Raw genomic sequence first — 20,783 nt, 5'->3', positions numbered from 1 at the left:
GTGACCCCCCCAGTAAGAAGTAACCACTCCTCCGCCCCTCACTGGTGGCGCCCATCACGCTCACGCTGCATCCCAGTTCTCACAATGGCTGCTGTAAGCTCCCCGAGGTCAGGGGCTGTGCCTTTGTCCCCACCATGCCAGCACGGGGACTGAGCCAGTAAATGCTCAAAAAACCAAATGATACAAGAGCTGCACATTAGAGTGGACATATTTAAAATGTGTCTTAATCATTCAAGTGCTGACTGCACAGTTTATGAACTATTTATGCTGCTTACTCTTTGATGCCATCTTTAGTTACTTCACAGCTCCTAACTCTAGGGAGTGAGCAGCAAAAATAAAAAGATTTCAATTTAAAGTCAGTCAGTTCTGTTTCCTGTTAACATGCTTTCTATAATGTATTTCGTGGTTATGAAATTTGAAGCTACCATGTATAATTCGCTTTAGAAAAGGATTATGAGTTATAATGCCTCCATAATTGAACATGTCCATAAATCTCTGCATTTCTGTTATTACTCTGTATTTCAAGCGGGTGTTTTTGCACACATTTGTCTTTTCAAGAGACAAGAATTATGTGGGTTCTGCTTACTTGAATGTTCTGAACAACCCAAAATGAGCACCTGGGTACAATCGCTGGCCAGTAATGCTCATGAAATGACATCACCAATCACACCTTAAGGCGTAAACAGCAAAGCCCTCAAGTCCTCAACAGCTGGTTCTGTGCAAGCAGATACTGTCATCACTTCCTTTGTATTAAATCTAAAAATGCATTAAGGTACCCACCCCTCCCCCAAACCTCCAGTCTAACCTCATCTCCAAGACTTCCTGTCGGGTTTCTTCGTATTTTTTCTTCCATTCATTTGCTTCGATCTCTTTAGTGATTATCTAGATTATAATGGAGAGAAAGCTTGGTTTTACCTACTCAATCTCTCACAGTCTGGATTTAAGACTAGAGTCTGAAAACAACACACAACCGGGTCCACCCCAAGGTATTCAATCCACACTAGGAATAAAAGACCCTCGACATCTGTGTATGATGCTCACGAACACTGGGGAAATGCTCTCAGCCACAGAAGATGCTGGAACGTGTCACCAGGGTGCAGGTGAGCAGAACCTCTCCCAGGAAAGCTCCACGTGGGAATTACCATCCCGTAAACACCTCGGACTGGGGTCTGGCTCTTGGCCCAGAACCCTGCTGGGTCAGGACGCCAACAGCTGAGCCACAGAGGCTCATCTGAACCAAGGCAGAGGCCAGAGCACCTAAATTTAATTAGGCTGAGAAATGAAACTGCCACAAAATCAGAGTGGTGGAAGTTGGCCTGACCAGATAGTTGCTTTCTGCAGAGATTTCGGATTGAGTCAGAATAGGGCTCCGAAGTTTGGTGTCTCCAGGCAGAGACACCCATGTCGCTCTTGGCAAGTTCTCACTCATCAGACTAGAACCCACATGCCTATGTTTGGGAGGCCCTTGCTAACTGGAAAGAAACACTCTAAATTCATGGCCTCAAATGCCATTTGCCCTGCGCAGTGCTTAGATGGGCATCTATCGTTCTCCTGGGTTACACTTCTCTGCACTTCCTTCTAATAGGTACCGTCTTTACCTTGGTGCCACTCGGCAGGATTTCAAGCACTGGAAGCCAGCCTGTCTGCTTCAGGGGATCAGGTACATCTTTGCTCTGGTGCATGTGCTGGTCCTCTTATAGTTTTAACTCTCAGGAGAAAGAAGTCATGTTTCTCATTTACAAGATTCTGTGGGGTCTCCTTACCATAGCGCCCAAGTTTTGACAGCAGTACTAGCTGACACCCCTAATTACCAACTTATTGCTATGTTTTAAAAGTTTGAAAGACCTAGGTCAGAGGTACTTAATCACACTCAGCATATTATAAAAATTAAATTGCTACGCCGAGGGAATTACTGTCTTAAAAAAAAAGGTAGAATCATCAAGAAATGCACAAACCAAACACAGCACGGAAGCAGAACAGGGGAGGGTGGAAACTGATCTGTGGTACCTAACAGTGTCTTTCATATTTTTCAGATCACCCAGGAAAGGCCTAGCAGTGATCTATTTTGAACAGAAGATGTCCAATAAACACGTTACAGGGATTAGAAAGTTGAGTTCTTTAATTAAAGAATGGATGAAGGTAGGAAACAGTTTTACATTCCTGCAAATGCAGAATTTCAGAAACTTTTAGGCGTGAACATATATCCTCTGAGAAATGAAGGCGCTGACATAGTTACATACGTGGGAAAAGCTGGCAAAATTCGATATTTAAAACTTCAAGGCTAAAAGACAAAGAAGCATACGGAAGTTCTCAAGGATATTTCCAAGCATCAGCTTTGCCTTCTGGACACCAGGAGGCCAGGACTCCAGCACCAACGGGCATTTTACAGGCAGCCCTTTATACGAGGTACAAGTGGAGGAAGCAGGAACTTCCAGCCAGGGAGAAAGAACTCAAGCCGGCAGAGATGGAATCTACGCACTGGCACGTGGGCTTTACAAAGAAACAGAGCGGCAAGGAAGCCTTTACCTCTTCTCTTATCAGGGTGAGCACAGCGGTCTTGTCTGATTCACTGAGGCAGATGCCATCCAGCGGGCTCTCCCCTCCACAGGCCACGGACACGGGGCCCTTCTCCCCTGGGGACTCCAGCAGTGCCTGTGGGGGGAGCGGGCACAGGTAAGACGTCCGGTCTTCAGATTCTTAACCCCAAATATCCTCCAATAACTTTTTCCTGACGAAACTGATCACACCCTTTAAAAACACGTTTGAAGGGAAAAGAATAGCAGGGGGATGCTTTAAAAAAATAAAAAATAAGAAACGAATCTAGTCACAGTATGATCTAAAGGAAAAACTGTTCTTCTATCAGGGAGGTCTTAGCCTCTGTTTTAATGGATGGCCTAGAGAAGTTTTCTTCTCATCCGAAAAGGAGAAAGTGTAATTATCACAGAGCTCAGTCACCAGAGTCACGTGCATGAAAGAGAAACACACCTGTGGTTAATGCCTTGTGAACCTGGGGGTCTCTGGGGATGACGTGTTCCACGTAAATAAATTCCAAAAAAAAGTGCCAACCTTTCTACATATTGACGCTTGGTGTACACTATTACTTAGCCACCGTGCATGGGGATACTGCTGAAATGACTTTCAGGCCTAAGCAGGTAGAAATGGCAAATATATGTGAACTCTGCCCCCACCCTGGGATGATGTGGGACCACCGGGAACCTCAGTGACTTCAAGGGCTAGCGTGTGGGTACCCAGCGATGGTGTCAAGTGCACAGACGCCAGGGTCTGGGCTGCACTTCCACATCCCGGGTCTTTCTGACATTGAGTTTTTAGTTCCCTTCTGTCAACATGTCACCTTCTGAGGTGCCAGCTTGATTTCTGCCATAAATGTGGGTTCCCGAGAGCCACATGCGGTTAGGCTTTTGTTTTTTCACAAGAAAATGGACTTTGTACCATGTTTCTTCCTAGTAAGCATATTTTGGGGTTTTTTCTTTCCACCTATGTAAGTAAACTTTTTTGTATAAATGGGGAAAAAGCTGATCTAATACCATCCAAAATGCCAGCCAAAGTGACCTGGGAATCTTTTTTTTAAAAAAATTATTAGAGTTAGGGTTAGGATTAGGGAATAATCTTAATAATTTTACGTGTCAGCATAACTGATCAATTAGTGATTATAAAAAACCGGTTCTCTGGTATCTTGTTTGAATCAGGCTCGAACAGGAAGTCCAAGGTCAACGTACCCCAGTGGTTTTTAAACTTTTTAGGATCATTATGGACTCACCTTCTCTCTAGAAAACACTCAAAAACACACAAAACTTTTGCAAAGAGCTTCACAGCTCTCAGCTGACGGCCCAACAGACAAAGCCCTGGCTGAGGTCACAGCAAAGGGAAAAGGCAAAAGCCACAAGTTGGCAGTGCCCATTCCAGCAGCCCCTGGGGGCAGGCAGCCCACCATGCTGACAGAAGCCCAAGGTCACCCAGAAACACACTCTCTCTTGGGAGAGCTCCATCACCAGAGCCAGAAGCCACTTGTGGCCAGAAGCCCCTAAAACGGCCCCCAATGACCCCACCTCCTGGACAAGTACTTTCGTGTCACCTTCTCCCCGAGTTGGACTGGACCCAGGGACCCTCGTCTAGAGAACAGAAGGTGGTAAAGTCATGCAGTGTCACTCGTTTACAAACAGGCTCCTGCTGTGAGAAGCTCTAGGGAGAGGCCACGTGTCAAGGAACGTCCGTCTCTGCCAACAACCACGTGAGAGACCTTGGGAGCGGGGCCACCCAAATGGAGCCTGGAGGTGAGCGTAAGCCTGGTCAGCACCTTGACCGCAGCCTGCGAGAGACCCCGAGTCAGAGGCGCCCAGCCAAGTCGCCCCAGGACTCCTTGACCCAGAAATGATGAGATCTTGGTCACTACACACGGCACAGCGGAGCCACCCCCTCACCCCCCGTGCCGCGCGTCTCATCAAGAATCCTCCCCACAGTCCTGCTTCCTGTGTAACTTGCCCACTGGGTCCAGCCTACACGTTTGGTTCATCTTCTTACATTCCTGTTTCTAAATTAATACATTTTAAATCCGTCTTTTGTTTTTATTATTCTATATCAGAATCCCCAAGTCAACTCTGGGAAACTGCCCCCTGTGCTTTCTGTGACCCTCACATTAGCAAGAATTTGGGAAATAAGCCAAGTTTTCTTAGTAAGGAAGATATTGTCTATTCAGAAGTTCTGCATCTCATTCATCTGCAAGGGGATAAATGAATTCATCCCGCCTGCTTGTTTAACGACTTCGCTCTAACAGACGGGTGTCTGGAAGGGGCAGCATTGTGAGCTGGAAGGTCACACCTTAGACGGGGGCAGATACACCCAGACGAGTGGCTCTGCAGCCGGTAGCTCTCCCGGCCACTCCCTCTGCCTGGGCACAGGCCACGAGCCTCGTGGCTCACAATGCAACAGCTCTTACGAGGAATTTATAACTGTGGCCTATTTTAGCCTCCTTTTCCAGTCTTCTAGGATTTATTTAGCTTTTTACATTCCTCAATCTTTTATACTGTTTATCAACTGCACAGAAAGCCTACAGAATCTACCATCACCAAAACCTGGCCTGATCACCTCTTCCTGGGCTGGGCAATCTAGTACGTGTTTAATAAAGACGCTAAAGCAATCAGATCAATCACATCCTTCCAAAAGGGTCCTGTTTCAGGTCCCCAAGACCTTCTCCGCATCCCCCAAAGCATTCACCCTTGAGGACCCACAAAGACCTGTCTACAGACAGTGGGACTCAGGGGAGTCTTGGCTGCAAGTTCATGGTGAGCACAGATGCCACAAAGTACTTCTCCCCTCACGTCCTCGCGATGAGAGAATCAGCATCCCTAATGTCAGGCTCATCCCATTTGTCCCTGAACCTGTTAGAGCAGTGCCCTCTCCCCCCGCCACTTCTAACAGAGACACACTGTAAAAGTCAAGTGAACTCAACTTTTAAGAAGTTGAAGATTTCTTTGAAAAAGTAATAAATGGACTCCTAAGTGAAAGATGCTGCAGACCAACAGCTGAAAAGTGAGATGACATCCTCCGGCTTTAGTAATCTCGCCCTGGCCGCCCCCCAGTGCTGGGCAGAGACTGCAGCAAGGGTGCCCTCCAGAGCAACATTCAAAGGCTTACAAGGGCACAGGCTAGATTAAACAGATTTCTCATGCAGAGTTTTGAATACTGCAAGTTCTTTATGCAGTGCTTATTCAGCATTCTAAGGAAGCAGAATGAATTTATTTCAGCAAGTTCAATAAGGGTTACTGTTCAAACATCAGGACCCAGGATGTGTCGTTTGCAAGGGGCTCTGGAGACGAGGCGTTTTGTTCCCCGTCTTCTCTCTCCTGCTCTTCCCCGGCTTTCCCGCCAGCACCACACCAGCTCAGCCTGTCACGTTATCATGTCCCTTCATCCTCATGACCCCCTGCTGAGGCAGGAAGGTGCGGCTAACTATGTACATCAATAACTGGGGAGAGTGCCAATGTAGCCAGGTCGTTTCAGGAACGGGTACACCTCCCAAATCTGCAGGCCAGTGCTTGGTCCTCCCGACATGTCCTTCTTTAACCATCCCTTTGCCATTTTTACACACAGAAAAGACTAGAAAATGCTACCATAGTACTTGTAAAACATCAAAAGGAACTGGTTTCCCTAAGTGAACAACAAGGCAGTTGAGGAGCATCCTTTTGTGGGGGAATGGCAGGCACCCCCTCCCACAGATGGGGGGACACTTCACTACATGCAGAAGGGAGGCATCTGCCATGGTGACTGCCCCGGGATTACACGACCTGGCTCCTGAAAGAGTGATTCTGTCTAGAAACAACTGTCACTCTTGTGTGATGCCCCTGTGACGGGACAAAGCTCCGAGTCCCTGACCCCTGTGTGCACGTCCTCCTCCTGCCCGGTGTCCACAGCTCCTCCCCTACTCCGTCACTCACTCTGTGTCCTCCAGGGAAACACCATGGGTCACAGCCCAACAGTGAGTCTTGAAAACAATTACTGGGGCAAGTCAATGTGCATTTAAAAAATGGAACAGACTAGAAAAAATCAGAGTGAACCACACAAAGAGAGGCAGATACTGTCTTATGCAATGTTTTATAAAAATACAAATGCATGTGTTGAGGTGTGTCGTATGCGTCTATTAGTCAAGATGCAGAATGTGAGAATTCCTTGGTGGTCCAGTGATAAGGACTCAGGGCTCTCACTGCCGGGGACCCAGGTTCAATCCCTGGTCGGGGAACTAAGATCCTGCAAGCCACGAGGAGAGGCCAAAAAAAAAAAAAAGATACAAAATGTATCTTTACTGTGGATCAAGGTAAAGAATGTTTCATCACAACTTCACCTAATCCTTCAGCTTCAACTATCCCCTGTGTCCTAAGGGCCCTGAGATCTACAGAAGCCACCCAGGCTTTTCTTGACCTCATGCTATGGGCTTCTCACTGCCTATAGGAAATGTGAACCGAGAAGCTGGCCTCACAGATGTCTCAAAGCCACACGTCTAAAACTGAACTTCTACGATTCTGCTCCTTGTGTATCTCTAATGTACTGGCTCCTACGTTCAGCCGTGTTCACTGTGGTTGGTGCTGGGCACTTAGTCACGGCCCCACCTCGTGGGGAAAACAGGGAGAAGAGAAAGCGACTCGCGGGGCAGGTCCCCAGAACTGAACGAAACCCCACTTGCTTGGGCAAGTGTCTGATGGGGAAGGAGGCAGGGTCAGTGCAGAAAGCCACGTGGGCCACGGCGAGAGTCTGAGCTTGGCCTAAAGACGAGAGCAGCCAAGGAAGGAGTCGAAGCAAAGAGGAACAACTCTGGCTGATGGAAAAGGAGGACAGGATAACCATGGGAACAGGGAAATTTCATTAGGAAATTGCCACCATATTTAAAAAGACGTGGGGGCCATGGGCTCGACAAAAGTAGATGGATTTACAACATCTGGTTTCTGGACGTGGAAACTGCAGACCCTGCTTGTGGGAATACAGGGGAGGGAGGAGTTCAGGAGGACCCCAGTGCTGTGGCTTAGACAACGACGTGGACAGTGGTGCCACCTGTTGAGATGAGGCCCCCCCGGGCTTGGTTATCAGCAACACTGACCACTCGGATGTTCAAGGCAGAAACCTTGAACAGCCTTCAGTGACTTTCTCTAACTATCACCTCCACTCCAGCCACCAGGAACACCCCCAAAGCCACAAGCAGTGACGGTTCTACCTGCTAAGTCTCAGCCTCATCCCACCCCCTGAACTACTACCCATCACGATGCTCCCCACTTAAAAGGAGAGCCGCCTGCTGCCTTTGCCATGAATTCCAAGCCTCCAGGCACCATGTCTACAGCCCCGGGGGCCTGGCCCTCACCTACCACATGCACAGTATCCTCCAGTCACGTGAGACTATTCGTCCTCACAACTCCATACAAAGTCCACGCCTCTTCTCACTCCCTGTCTTTGCAGAGAACGACTCTCCTGCCTGGAACGCCCTTCCCTGCCTTATCTACCCAGCAAACCCCGTGCTTCCTTTAAAACTTAGTTCACGTGGAGAAACCTAGAAGACACCACCTTAACCACGTGACCAAAGTTAATTCCACCCATACCGGGACACACTGATACCCATGAGGTCACTTCTGATGCTTTCGTTCCAAAAATGCATAAACTGAACTTAATCATGAGGAAACACTGGACGAGTCCGAATTGAAAGATAGTCTACAAAACAACGGACCAACACTCTTGAAAAGAGTCAAGGTCAGGGAGGACAGAGACAGACTGAGGAAATGTCACAGATTAAAGGAGAAAGAGAACATGGGAACCGAATGCACGTGGGGTCCTGCCCCGAATCCTGTGCCAGAGAAAGGACGCTGGGGGGGCAGCTGGTAAGACCTGGATACAGTTTACAGATGGGATAATAATACTGTACCAGTGTTAACTGATTCTGGTAGCCGGACTGTGATTACATAAAAGGTTAATGTTTGAGGAGCACGGGTGCGAGAGTTACAGGAATTCTTTGTATTACTTTTGTAAGCCTAAAAGTTAAGAAAAAATTGTTTTTAGTTAGCTCAAATCCAGCCTTCCTGCCGCCTGCCACCCAATGGGTCAGCCCTGGCACCCCCAGCCTGGCAGACACATCCTGGTACAACATTCACTACAGGGTAACACTTTGTAACTACGAATGGGGTTCCTCAAAAGAAATACAACGTAAGCCACATGTAATTTAAAAATTCTCAGCAGCCACATTTAAAGGGTTAAAAAAAAAACAGGCAAAATAAATTCTAAAAATATAGTTTCATTAACCCAATAGATCCAAAATGTCAACACGTCATCGATATAACAAGTTAGAGACATTATATTTTCCTTTCTTTTCTGCACTAAGTCTTCAAACGCTGGTTGTCCTTTACACTTGGACGACATCTCAGGACATCCAGCTACACTCCAAGTGCGAGTGGTCACACCCCAAGACACCTCATGGGAAGGAGCTGTGTTTTCTCTATATTTCTCTATATTTCACCAATTTGCCTGTCACCAAACACTGACTAGAATTCAATCACTGACTTAACATGGGCTTCAAAATAAACACTGAAACCCGCGCTCCGCCCTCTGCCCCCCACGAGCCTGGGAACTCACAGACACGGTAGGTCCGTCCTTCTCCATCGGCTGGCACATCTCCTTCTCGGTGCCTAGAACACAGAGAGTCATTTCTGCAGTCATCCCAGGAGGTTGGGGCCTTTCCCTCCTAATGAGAGGCTCTGGGAAACCCCAGCGCAGGCCCGGAAGGACATCTATGGACCCCCCCAACCACATCTCAAGATCTCCAAAGGGGCGCTGCATTCTGCTGACCGGGGCGCCATCTGTGTTCAAGGTCTGAAACATCCCAAGGAAAGAGGAGCTCGAGGTCAGTTGGCCACAGCCAGCACCACGTCCTCAGGTGCAGAGAACGGCAAGGCTGCCCCCTTGTGTCCATGAAAAGGTTTGCAAACGAGCTCTACTCATTTCATTTCGGAAAGAGGAAATCCTGACACTGGAAGCTGTTTTATTACCAAGTTGGAGTGAATCTGAATTCCAGTCCCCAAGGGTACCCTCCATGGAATTAATGTAACAGATAAAACAGAAGGCTCTAAATGTCAGTGACTGGAAACTAAAGGCATTATCCTCCCCACACCCTTCAAGCTGGTTTCCTCCTCTCCATCCTACCAGTTAACATTTACAAAAACCAACACTATGCTTTTCCTAATTAAAGGAATATGCACTCATTGAAGAAAAGTTTTAAATATGGAAAAGCACACAAAACACTAAAGCTACAACCCTCCCCCTGCAATCACAAATTACTACTTGAGTGCACTCTCAAGAGTGAATTATTTGGAACCGAAATGTGACCATCACTACTCCACTTAAAAACCTTCCCTGGCTCCCTTACACCAATAAAGCCCCCATTCCTCAGGATGCCCCCGGGTTCTCACTTGCCCTGTACTCTACTGGGCATTTTAAACACCTGTGCGGCAGGTCCCTTCCCATCCCTGTGAGAGATTCCCTGGGGAGCATCTGCATACGTATCTATCAAGACCCAGGCCGAGGGTGACCTCCCAGGAAACAGTTCACCCATCCCACCTCCATACCCTCCCCCCCTACACGACCAGGGCCTCTGCTCACTCTGACCGTGGCTATCAGTCACCAACAGTGTTAACAGTAGCTGTTCTGTTAGCAGAACCCCAGCTCTATACATTTCTGCCAAAGGAATTTCCTCCTAGAGAGGAAAAACATAACTCAACACACATGGACCATGCACCTGCACCAGAAGAAATTCGAAGATGAATCACTCACAGTCCTTAACCTCAAGAAGTATATCGAAGACAACCTTTCATAACCCATACAGGGAACAGGGAAATGTGAAAAGAAATGTGGTGGGAGCCAACTGACTTTTCTGAAACAGACCTGCAAGGATGGGCAAAATTTCTACAGGCCAATGGCGAAGAAAGGTATCTCACATACAAGAAGTAAGTGTAGGTACGAGAGTCCTGAGGGTGAGCCCAAGTAACCAGTAAAGGGACACAAAAGGAAATGGCAGACGGGGTCTTTGGGGAAAACATCAGAGCAGGAAGAGGCCTGGGAAGAAATCTGAACAGTGCCTGGAATGTTTATTTTCACAGATGGGAAACTGAGACCAGGATAGGTGGGGCCGGGGAGAGAACTCTCACAAAGTCCAGATTTCCACCTGCTTCTCTGGTTTAGTGACAGATCAGGATATTTTAAATTCTAAGTATAAAAGCACCACATTAAATGACGTTGCTGAAGACCTGAGTTTCCAATAACGTTTAATGAAGTCAGGAACACAGTGCCAAGCGCTTCATAAGTCAAGGTTAAGGCCACAGATACAACCTGGGACCTGGAAAAGGACCTTGGATCTAGAATGTTCTAAAGGGGAAAACAGCGAGAAGCTTCAGCACAGGTTAGTCTAGGTCCGTGTTAGAACTTGAAGAAGCATCCATCAATTTCAATCCACCGGGTCTGCAAGCAGGAAAATTTACAATAGTCCAGGGTAACAAAAACCATCTCTTCACATGTTAGCCTTGTGGTTAAAAGACCGTGGAGCCAAGACCGCTGTGAACTAGGCCCCTAGTCCACTGCTTACTAGACAAGAGACCGCGGTCAAGTTCCTTAACTTCTGTCTCACTTCCCCTCTCTAAAAACAGGGAAAAGAATGCTGCCTAATATAAAATAGCTAAACAACAAGGACCTACTGTATAGCACAGGGAACTATATTCAATAGTTTGTAATAACCCATAATGGAAAAGAATCTGGAAAAGAATATATATATGTAACAGAATCACTTTGCTGTACACCTGAAACTGAGACAACATTATAAATCAACTATACTTCAATTAAAAAAAAAAAAAGAATGCTACCTACTGAGGAGACATGAGTTACTACATGTAAAGCACTTAGAACAGTGCCTGCATGTGGAAGTAACTATACATGCTAGTTATTATTATTTCTATAAAGGAAACCAGGAGCTCAATAGTCACAACATGTTTACTGGTCACTACACGTGAAGATGTGGCCACACTGAAATAATTATGAAAGGATTCAAGCAGTACCGTACATGGGTGTCTCCTTACACCCTGCCACACTGGTCCACATGTCCCTGGCACTCCACTGACACCTTTTCATGCCTCTTCTCCAAGCAAAGAAGCAAAGCATAGACCAGCAGCCTAAACCTACCCTTCAAAGGGCCCCGTCTCTAATCTCTCTAAGGCATCTCCTGCCCTGGGCTTCCAGGCATTTCTATGCTTATGTACATAAGAAAGATGAAGATTTGCTTCCATACCTGCTTCTGAGGATGAAAACGCATGATTTATGGCAGACACGGGAACATTGGAACATTCAAAGTACTCCAGGTCGTCCTCTGGCTCACCTTTCCCCTCGGCCCCTGTGGGTTTCTGACCAGATGATGTGGACGCCAGCTTCTCCTCATCAGTAGCATGGCCATCCCTGTTAGAAATGTCTGAAATCTGGGAGATCACTGCTCCTTCATCCTGGGAAAGGCAACAGATGAGATGCTACCATTTAGGGGGGTAAACCTGGGGAAAGCGACATCTCAGGAAGAACAAAGCAGCTGCCATTCCATATGGATGCTCTCCATGGACCTGGGTACCAACCAAGGAAGAAGCTGCAGACACTCAATCATGGAAAGTTGTATTTTCTAGGGCCTACCTTCTGTAATTCAAACCTAAGGTTAAAGAAACTAAGCTCTTTTAGCCTAAATTTATAAGCAAGAAGTTTAAGTGCTCCAAGGCAGTGGTTTTCATATACTGTGCCCCTACAGCTCCTAAATTATTTGGGAAAATTTATGTACCCCATTGTATTTTCAGGTGACATCTAAAAACCTTTCAGTATGAGTTTAAATAGTCACAAAGGCTATAATATCTGTTATATATTACTTGTTTGCTTGTCTATCTTTCCTTCCAGTTTTATTGAGATACAATTGATATACAGTGCTGTATAACTTCAAGACATACAGCATGATAAGACTTACATACCTACATCATGAAATTATCAGTAAGTTTGGAGAACATGAATCATCTCACATAGATACAAAAGAAAAGAAAAAGAAAAAATTTTTATTATATTTTAAATACTGACTTTGCTCATTAATTCTATTTAGTCACTCTAGTGATGATACTTTACCATCTATTTAAAATCAAACATGAATTAAGTCAGAAACTTACATCATTCCTTTTCCTTTCTGAATCTGTATTTCCTCGCTACGTCCATCAAGAAATTATCCCAAAGACATGCATTTGCATTCAAGTCTTTTAAAGCTCTCTTATTACATTTGTTTAAAAAAGTTTTTTAAAAAGCCGAACTTCTACAACGCAATACGTGTTATTTTTCTGAAGCAAATCAAAGGTAAATTTTTCATGGTTCTTGCTTCCTGCTTTAGCAGCATCTGAAGGTGGATACCGCATACATTTGTAATAGATGAATAATAAATCAAATTGCAAATTTCTTTTTTTCTAAATCTTAAGCTTTGTATCAAGTTTTTGGTCCAAATTGTGTAAGATAAGTTAAACTTAAAATGCAATGAATGTGGGACTTCTCTGGTGGCGCACTGGTTAAGAATCCGCCTGCCAATGAAGGGGACACGGGTTCTATCCCTGGTCCAGAAGGATCCCACATACCGAAGAGTAACTAAGCCCGTGCACCACAACTACTGAGCCCACATGCCACAACTACTGAAGCCCACGCTCCACAACAAGAGAAGCCACTGTAATCAGAAGCCCCCACACCACAACGAAGAGTAGCCCCTGCTTGTCATAACTAAAGAAAAGCTCATGCGCAGCAATGAAAACCCAATGCAGCCAATAAATAAATTTATGAAAAAAAATGCAGTGAGTGTATTTCTGTAATTATAGTTATGCTGAAATAAAGTTTTAAAAAGGAAAAAAAAAAAAGAACCTCATTGCAATCAAATGGGTCTGGGTTTTTGTTTTTTTTGTTTGTTTCCCAATTAATTATATAGTCACGGACAAATATTTATTGCTAGAATGAAACAAAGGTCAGCATCAATTTTATTCCTATTTTCCATTTTCATAATTATAATCAAGAAGCCAAAAACCTTACTTATATAAATAAACAGGTGAAACAGAAGGAAGTTTTGTAACAGAAATGTCTCAATTCCTTGAACCTCTTTCTAAGTTATGTACCAAAAAATTCTATCAATAATTCTTTTTAACTGAGATATAACTATGACAATATATCACTATCAATATGTCAAAAATTATTTTTAATCATCTGTCAGCTGACAATTCAAGTTCTCTTAATTTGTTGAAAGCAATGAACTGGAAAAACCACGTGACTTTAAAAATATATTATCCAGTCACTGGAGTCAATCACTTTCTTAAAACTTACACCAATATTTCAAATCCCCCCTTTGGTGCCCAGAGGTTTCACACACAGTGGTGACGCACCTTAGTAGGACTGAGAATGAGTGAGAGGGAACTTTACCAAAAAAAAGTGGGAAAGGGGTAAATGTGAAGGAATGGTTCCCTTGTCTTCAGGGCCCCTTCTCAGATCAGCTTAGGAAGTCAAGGATCTGAGAACTGATTTCCTTAAAGCTGGGTACTCAGATCCCCACTGGAAAATCTTCATTCATCACCACCCTGATTGGAAAGACAGACTTACCTGAGAACACCCATCCAAAGCAAGAGACTGGGCTTCGTATTTTTTCACCTTGCAGCCACTCCTGGGGAAAAAAAAACAAACAGAACACCAGGCCAGTTTGGAATCACATTGACAACCTCCGAGCCGTGAGATGGAGCAGACAGCAGTGTGTGCAGACACAAGCCAAAGCGCACAGCCCCACACGAGTCACACCTCCACGCGTCAGAGACGGGAACACCATCCCGTCTCTGAATCCTCTCCCAGGAGACAGGGCAAGCAAAGAGCTGTAATTCAGGGACCTCCTCACTTGTTTCTGCGGGATGCTCAACACCAGCACTTGGGCCCCTATGGTTTTTAACTGCGCGCCACCAACAGCTTTTCCGAGAGCAGCCCCAGCACCTGGAGACGGTCGGGTCATCTGATCCGCGCTCACCTGGCTTTGACAGTCACCAGAAAAATTACCACGCCGGACCACATTCTTTAAAATTTCTTTATTGCGCTAAAAGCCACAGAAGTCTGGTAAGACAGCTCCAGACCTGTGTGCTCACAGAGGAGGACTGTGGGCAACAGAAAGTATGAAAATAAGAATGTCTGCGCAAACTGTTACCATCCCTCTTAAGTAGTAAGATGGAAAATGAACGTCATGGCCGGAACTGAGGAAGCTAGAACCGCCCGCTTTTTTAAACCAGCGCGTAATTTGTGATCTGAAGACTAGTCCAGATTCTGTTTTGTTTTAATGAACCTAAAATTTCCAGTACCACCACTCTGACCCACTCCCTGCCCCTGCCAAAACTGTAAGTTCTTCTCGTTTTGTGGGGCAAAAGCAAAGACACAGCATGGCTACCAGAACCTCGTTAGTGCCTGGTTTTCTTCCCTAACGCCTGAGTGTCAACCCTGCCACCAAGCTCAGGTTGAGCTGACTCAGTAAAATGTATCCCCTGCTCCACGGCAGCAGCCTTACCCTGTCAAAAAAGTCAACTGTTTCTGACATGAAACAGCAGGGCAGTTTCTCAAACCACTGTGGGGATGATGGTGGGGCCAAGCGAGCACACAGCATCACAGCGCCTCATGGGGCGCGCCAAGCCGGGGACGCGAGCTCTCGCACCTAAGGTGGGAGGGCCCATCTCCAAGCCTTTGGGTACAGATGGCAAGGCTAAGCTGACTCATGAAGTGGCAAATGAAATGCAAAATGGCATCAGAAGATTCAACTCAGAAAGGGAAGCCAACATGCTATGGAGATATGGTCCAGGGAGGGTGGGGGAGGAACTGCCAAGGGGCCCAGGGAGAGCCGGAAACAGCAGGAGTACTTACAACAGAAAACAGAGAAATTTCACTTGTTCAGTAGTCCTGATGCACCAAGAGAATTAGAGACGGGAAAGAGACAGACAGATGGAGAAAAAAATCATGTAAAGCCTGGAATATTTATCTCTAGTCTGGCAGACGTAAAGGCTGCAATGTTCTTTCTATGAGGTGAGATACGAATTAAAATGTCATATTCATGAATGCTGCCACTGGTGAGTGAATGATTCCCAGGAGTAAGAGAGTGGTAGAAACACTCGGAAATGCCACATGGTCAATTTATAGATGAAAAGTAAACTTTCATATGTTTGTAAACGTAAGAAAACAACATTACTGCTGAGTACGTTTACTCTTAAATGTCTAGTCATCTAGATTAAAGGCAATCAATGCATGAATGAAAATATAATTGAAAATGTATCTGCTTATATCTTCGGTGGGCGTATATTACTAAGAAATTCAATGTGATTTTTACATAATTTATCTTATTTGCCCCACAAAATCCCAATCATAGGATGATGTCTCTATTTTACAGAAGAAGGGTCTGAGACACCAATTATATCATCTTTTAAGGAGTCCCACAAGTATCCTGTTATCAGAACTTCTCTCTGCTAGATGCTACCTCCACCTGTATACTTCCAGTCTTTTCTACAATGAAGGGATTTGCTAAATTAAACTCCAGAGTTACACAGGGGTTGAGCACCCTTCTCCTGCAGAAAGAACAAAGAGACGAGAGTTTTGGTTGCATAGGAGTTTTTTAAAAATCTGTAAAGTATTTTAGACTAAGAAGTTCATTCATCAAAAACAGAACAGAAGGAAAATGCTAGCAGGTGAGGGTGGTAGGACTGGGAGAGGGTGCTTCTTGCTACTGAAAACAAGATGTAGGATAAACTTCCCTCCCTTTGGCCCCAATTTAGTCTTACGTAACATGAATGCAATGGCTACACACTTTCAACAAGCAACTGAAAGGGAGACTCCCAATGACCCCCTTGTTAACCCTGATAGGCAGGGCCCCCCATATTTAGAGGACCCCATGTTAGGAAGCACCCAGGCAAAGACCTGGCCATTGTATCCCCCAGGCACTGTCTAGACACAGGTAACTAACCTGAGCCACAGAAGAGCACCTCGAGGACACCCGATCAATAATATTTTTTGGCAACCATTTAACTGCTCGTCTGTAATCAAAGAACAGATCAAGAACTACTAATGACACGTCATTCCCTTCAGATGTTCTGGGGAACATTCTGGGGCTGCTAGAGAACCCATTCCTGCACTGCTCAAGCTTTCTGGTCCTGACTGGTACTTTCAGCTCTTTAATCCTTTTTCTCTGGTGTCAATCGCCACACCATATAGTGTTTTTCTTTAAGTCACGGTAATGCTGAAAATCATTTCCCCGACTGATTTGTGGTGACGACGAGAAAGATGGTACATCTTCTCACCCTCCCTCTTTGTAGTTCATCCTCCATGTCACTGGCCCTTCTTTGTATCTAATTTTTAGTAAAATGTCACAGGGTCACATAGATAGTGTGTCATCGACTCAAGTTGTGATAAGGTAACCCTGTGACAAATTTAAACTGAAATGTGACATGGGCTATGGCCTGGGGATGACCATTCTAAGAACCCCAAGGACCTTGCAAAAGTGGCTCCAGATTTCCTGGGGGGTAAGGGGGGGTGGAGAGAGGGACCTCAGACCACAGAAGACTAACAGACTAATTTAGTCAGATTTAAGCAATTGTTTTAAAAGATTCTTGATTCTTTTTGGAAACTCACCTCCTTACTGATAGGGCCAGAAGCTTTACCAGGAGACATAAGAATTCTCACCAACTTTTAGTAGTAGGTTTGTTTCCAACAAAAATCACAGCTTTCTGTTCAAGTGAAAAGACTTCTATAAGACCCTTCCCCATGTTACTGATACTACACAACTAACCTTCAGGCTTGGGATTTTTGGCTAGCACTGACACTTGAATTCTGTATATAAAACGATTTCTGACAGCTCAGATAGGACTTCTGAAAGCCATCAAATCTCTACCTGCCTAGCTCATGACTTTTTTTTTTTTTTGAAACAGGAAAAAAGTAGCCGGGGGTGGGGGTGGGGGGGTGTGGAGAACACAGCTGAATAAGCTGAGGATTCAGAAGCAAGGCCGACATCTAGAAAGGAAACCTCTGGTATCTCTGATGCCACACCAGTTAGGCAGAGCAGTGAGGACTGCAGTCTGAAGTCGCAAGCTCTGTGTCTGCCCCGGGGGGCACCTTCACCCAAACCAAACGCAGTGGCCACCAAACTCACAGAGAGGACACAGAACACACCGCCCACGCCCGCCTCACTCACGTTATCAAACGCGACTTTGCCTTCTTGGGTGATTCTAAGATTTCATTAATGTGATTACCGGCGGGAGAACCGAAGTCGCCGCTCGCTAAAGTCAGAGTGGGTTTAAAGGGATCCACGGATTCGTCAAAGTGATCCGGGTCAAAGCGGTAGGAGCCCTGAGCGGAGAGCGCGGGCGAGCGCTGCCGCGGCGAGTGGCCCCCGAGGGGCGCGAGGTCGGGGGTCTCCCCGGGACACGCGCGGGGCCCCGGCTCCGAGGCCGTTGCTGCCCCTGGGGCGCCCGCGGGCTCCCCGGCGCCGTCTTTCTGGACCTTGGGCGTCAGCCTGCTGCCCGCTGCGCGGCCGGGTCTCCCCACGAGGGCTCTGCTGCCTTCGACGGGCTCCACGTCTTCCGTGAACTCGAACTCGAGGTCCCAGGGGGCGCTCGTGGGGGCCTCCGGCAGCTCGGCCCCTGGGTCGCGGGCGTCCCCGCTGGGGGCGCCTGCCGTCTCCTCAGCCCCGGGGGGACCCGGCTGGCTCCGGCCACCTCGCGGCAGGTCCGCGCCGTCGGGACCGGCCTGCTGGGCCGCGCGGGGCTGCCACGCGCCCTCCGGGCCAGGGCGGGCGTCTGAGAGCTCGCCGGCCGCCGCCTTCTTCCGCAGGCCCACGGGCCTGGGCCTCCGCAGCCTGCTCCTGCCGGCCCCGGTCTCCGCGCGCGGGCTCCCCGCCTCGGGGTCGCCTTCCGCCGGGGCCTCCGGCGCGGCGCCCGCGGCGCCCTCGGTCATGGCCTCGTCCTGGGCGGCGGCCGCGCGGCCATGGGCCGCTGCTGTGCCGGGCGCCCCCGGGAGGTCCGGGCGCTTCTTGGTTTCTATGGAAAACGGCCTCACGACGGAGATTTTGCTCACATCGTGTTCAGGTTCTTCTCTGAAACCCTTGAGCAAGTGAGACCCAAAAGGGTGCGGAGCTGCCTCGTTTTCTGAAGGTCTAGAACCAGCCTCCGAGGAACATTTTTCCACCACTTCTGCTACCAGCTGTTCGTCCACTTCTTGTGAGTCTAAAACAAAGCACAAAAGCCGTCTGTTAACAAATCACCTTTTCGGCATTGGTGGATATGCTCTACTAGCTGAAGCCACACAGACAAAGGGCAAGCTCTGCCCTCCTTGCTTTTAGGAAGCATCCCTAAGGTTCTGCAACGCTGGCGGTGTGGCCTGAAAGGGGATGGCTGGTACCACACTCTAAAGTGAATCCTCCCAGCCCAAGAGGTGCCTTATCCAAGTCACTTAAATAATAATCATACCAAACAGAGCTATTTAGGAAGAGGCTAAATAGATTATGAGCCCTCTGCAAAGCATATTAATATGATGTTAAAATTCCACAGGTTAAAACAACTGGTCTGGAAGAAACTGTGGACGCTGACAGCGCAGGTACAGAGATCTCACCTGGCACGGACATGGTTTCCAGGCATTGCCTGAGAGTCTCAGGGTTCAGATCCCATGCAGTAAGCAGATTTTAATCTCTGGATGTTACGAATAAGTATTCCCTTTTCCCCACAATAGAATTTAAATAACTGGACTGTTTTAAAATTAAATGAAAAACTCATCACGGCCTGCTCAGAATAACTTCTCTGTACACTTAAAAATGGAAAGAACCAAATAAAGAAACTAATTAGAAAAAGCAGAGATAGCAAAGTGGCTTGAAGAAGAAACAGCCCTTATTTTACTAAAACACAAATCGTAAAACAATAAAGTTACTTCTTTGTTAGAAGCTTCATCACTAAGCTGGTCAGGAATTCTCTCAAATCACTTGTGAAAATGAAAGATCCTTTTTAATTGGGGTCTTATAAGGAGAAACACTGCAATGAGGAAGATGTAAATGAGGGTATAAGCACAAACTAAGATGGTGGCTTCCTGACTTAGATATCTGAAATAATAGAGTAGCAGCAAAAACTGAGTAAATTAATTATTATCATGGTATCTCACGATTGAAGGAAAATTCAGAGATGACAATCTAATCCTACTTCCTAATCCCAATCCAGGATCAAAGAACTGAGCATCACTGGGATAGTTTAAAGCACTCACATATCTTTTAACATGATTTCTTTATGGCAGGAATTGGGCAGTGGTTTACAAACTGTTCTGCACAGATGCTTCAGATAGTCTACCAATGTCCAATATGTCTTGTTCTTAAAGATATATTTAACTATTATTAATACTGTAATTTTTAAAAAAAGCTCTCAATGCATGACACCTGGGATTTCACATTCTTCAAAAGGATATTTGTTATTTTTATTTTATTTTTTTAAAAAGAGAAAGCAAATGTGGCAAAATCTTGATAACTGTTGAACCCAGGGATGGGTATTTAGGAGTTTTCATTGTACTATTTTCTCTATCGTATACTCTTGAAACCTTTCAAGATAAAAAAGTTTAAAACTCAAGTGCATTACACACAGAATTTTAACGAGAACGTTTTAAAGTGTACTGACAATTTAACTTGTGTGTGTACAGATTCTCTATTCTCTTTCCATATATTTGAGCTGTGATGAAGGTGTTATTGTTTCTCTGTGCTGATTGGGGGGGAGGGGGGGTAGAAAAGCAACAGTGAAAGCACATCAAAAACCCAGGGCTGCAAAAATCTACATGTAATGGGCTCGGTTAGAAGCCAGGCCAGGTCTGGGCACACCTGCTCACACCCTAGCATCAGTTGGTTGTATGATATCGAATCTTGATTATATGAAAGTATAGATAGTTATGACTTATTTTACGTGAGCTACAGAGAGCGGTTAAGCAGGGGTGTACTGAAATCAGATTTCTGTTCTCAACAGCTCCCTCCAATTGAAATGTAGGGAAGGGTTGGAAGGAGGTCAAAATGGAATAAATAGAAGCAATAGCATGTTATTCTGTGGCTTTGACTAGGGCGGTGCTAGTGGACAGGAGGAGAAGTGCACAGTATCTGAGAAAAATGAGGCGAAACTGATCAGGCTTGTGACAGGCTGGATGTAGGACTGAAGGAGGAGGCCTCAAAGATG

General features: G+C 46.1%; 1 protein-coding gene across 9 annotated transcripts in view; it reads right to left on the bottom strand.

Annotated features, from left to right (window-relative positions):
* Window positions 1-20,783, bottom strand: part of TACC1 (transforming acidic coiled-coil containing protein 1) — a 94,980-nt gene that overhangs the window by 8,206 nt on the left and 65,991 nt on the right. For 3 of the 9 annotated variants that reach the window (XM_057696676.1, XM_057696681.1, XM_057696677.1), the window contains 6 exons: window positions 17,783-18,812; window positions 14,179-14,239; window positions 11,822-12,029; window positions 9,124-9,176; window positions 2,527-2,652; window positions 806-882 (listed from right to left, as the gene is read on the bottom strand). In XM_057696676.1, the coding sequence (XP_057552659.1) occupies window positions 806-882; window positions 2,527-2,652; window positions 9,124-9,176; window positions 11,822-12,029; window positions 14,179-14,239; window positions 17,783-18,812 (1,555 nt within the window). The remainder of the gene's footprint in view (window positions 1-805; window positions 883-2,526; window positions 2,653-9,123; window positions 9,177-11,821; window positions 12,030-14,178; window positions 14,240-17,782; window positions 18,813-20,783) is intronic. The other 6 variants (XM_057696678.1, XM_057696682.1, XM_057696679.1 and 3 more) reach the window with 3 other exon arrangements.

This window comes from Hippopotamus amphibius, chromosome 10 (genome assembly GCF_030028045.1).
Source record: "Hippopotamus amphibius kiboko isolate mHipAmp2 chromosome 10, mHipAmp2.hap2, whole genome shotgun sequence".
Lineage (NCBI taxonomy): Eukaryota > Metazoa > Chordata > Mammalia > Artiodactyla > Hippopotamidae > Hippopotamus > Hippopotamus amphibius.
The sequence above is the reverse complement of the archived record's forward strand: the minus strand, read 5'-3'. Positions and strand labels throughout refer to the sequence as shown.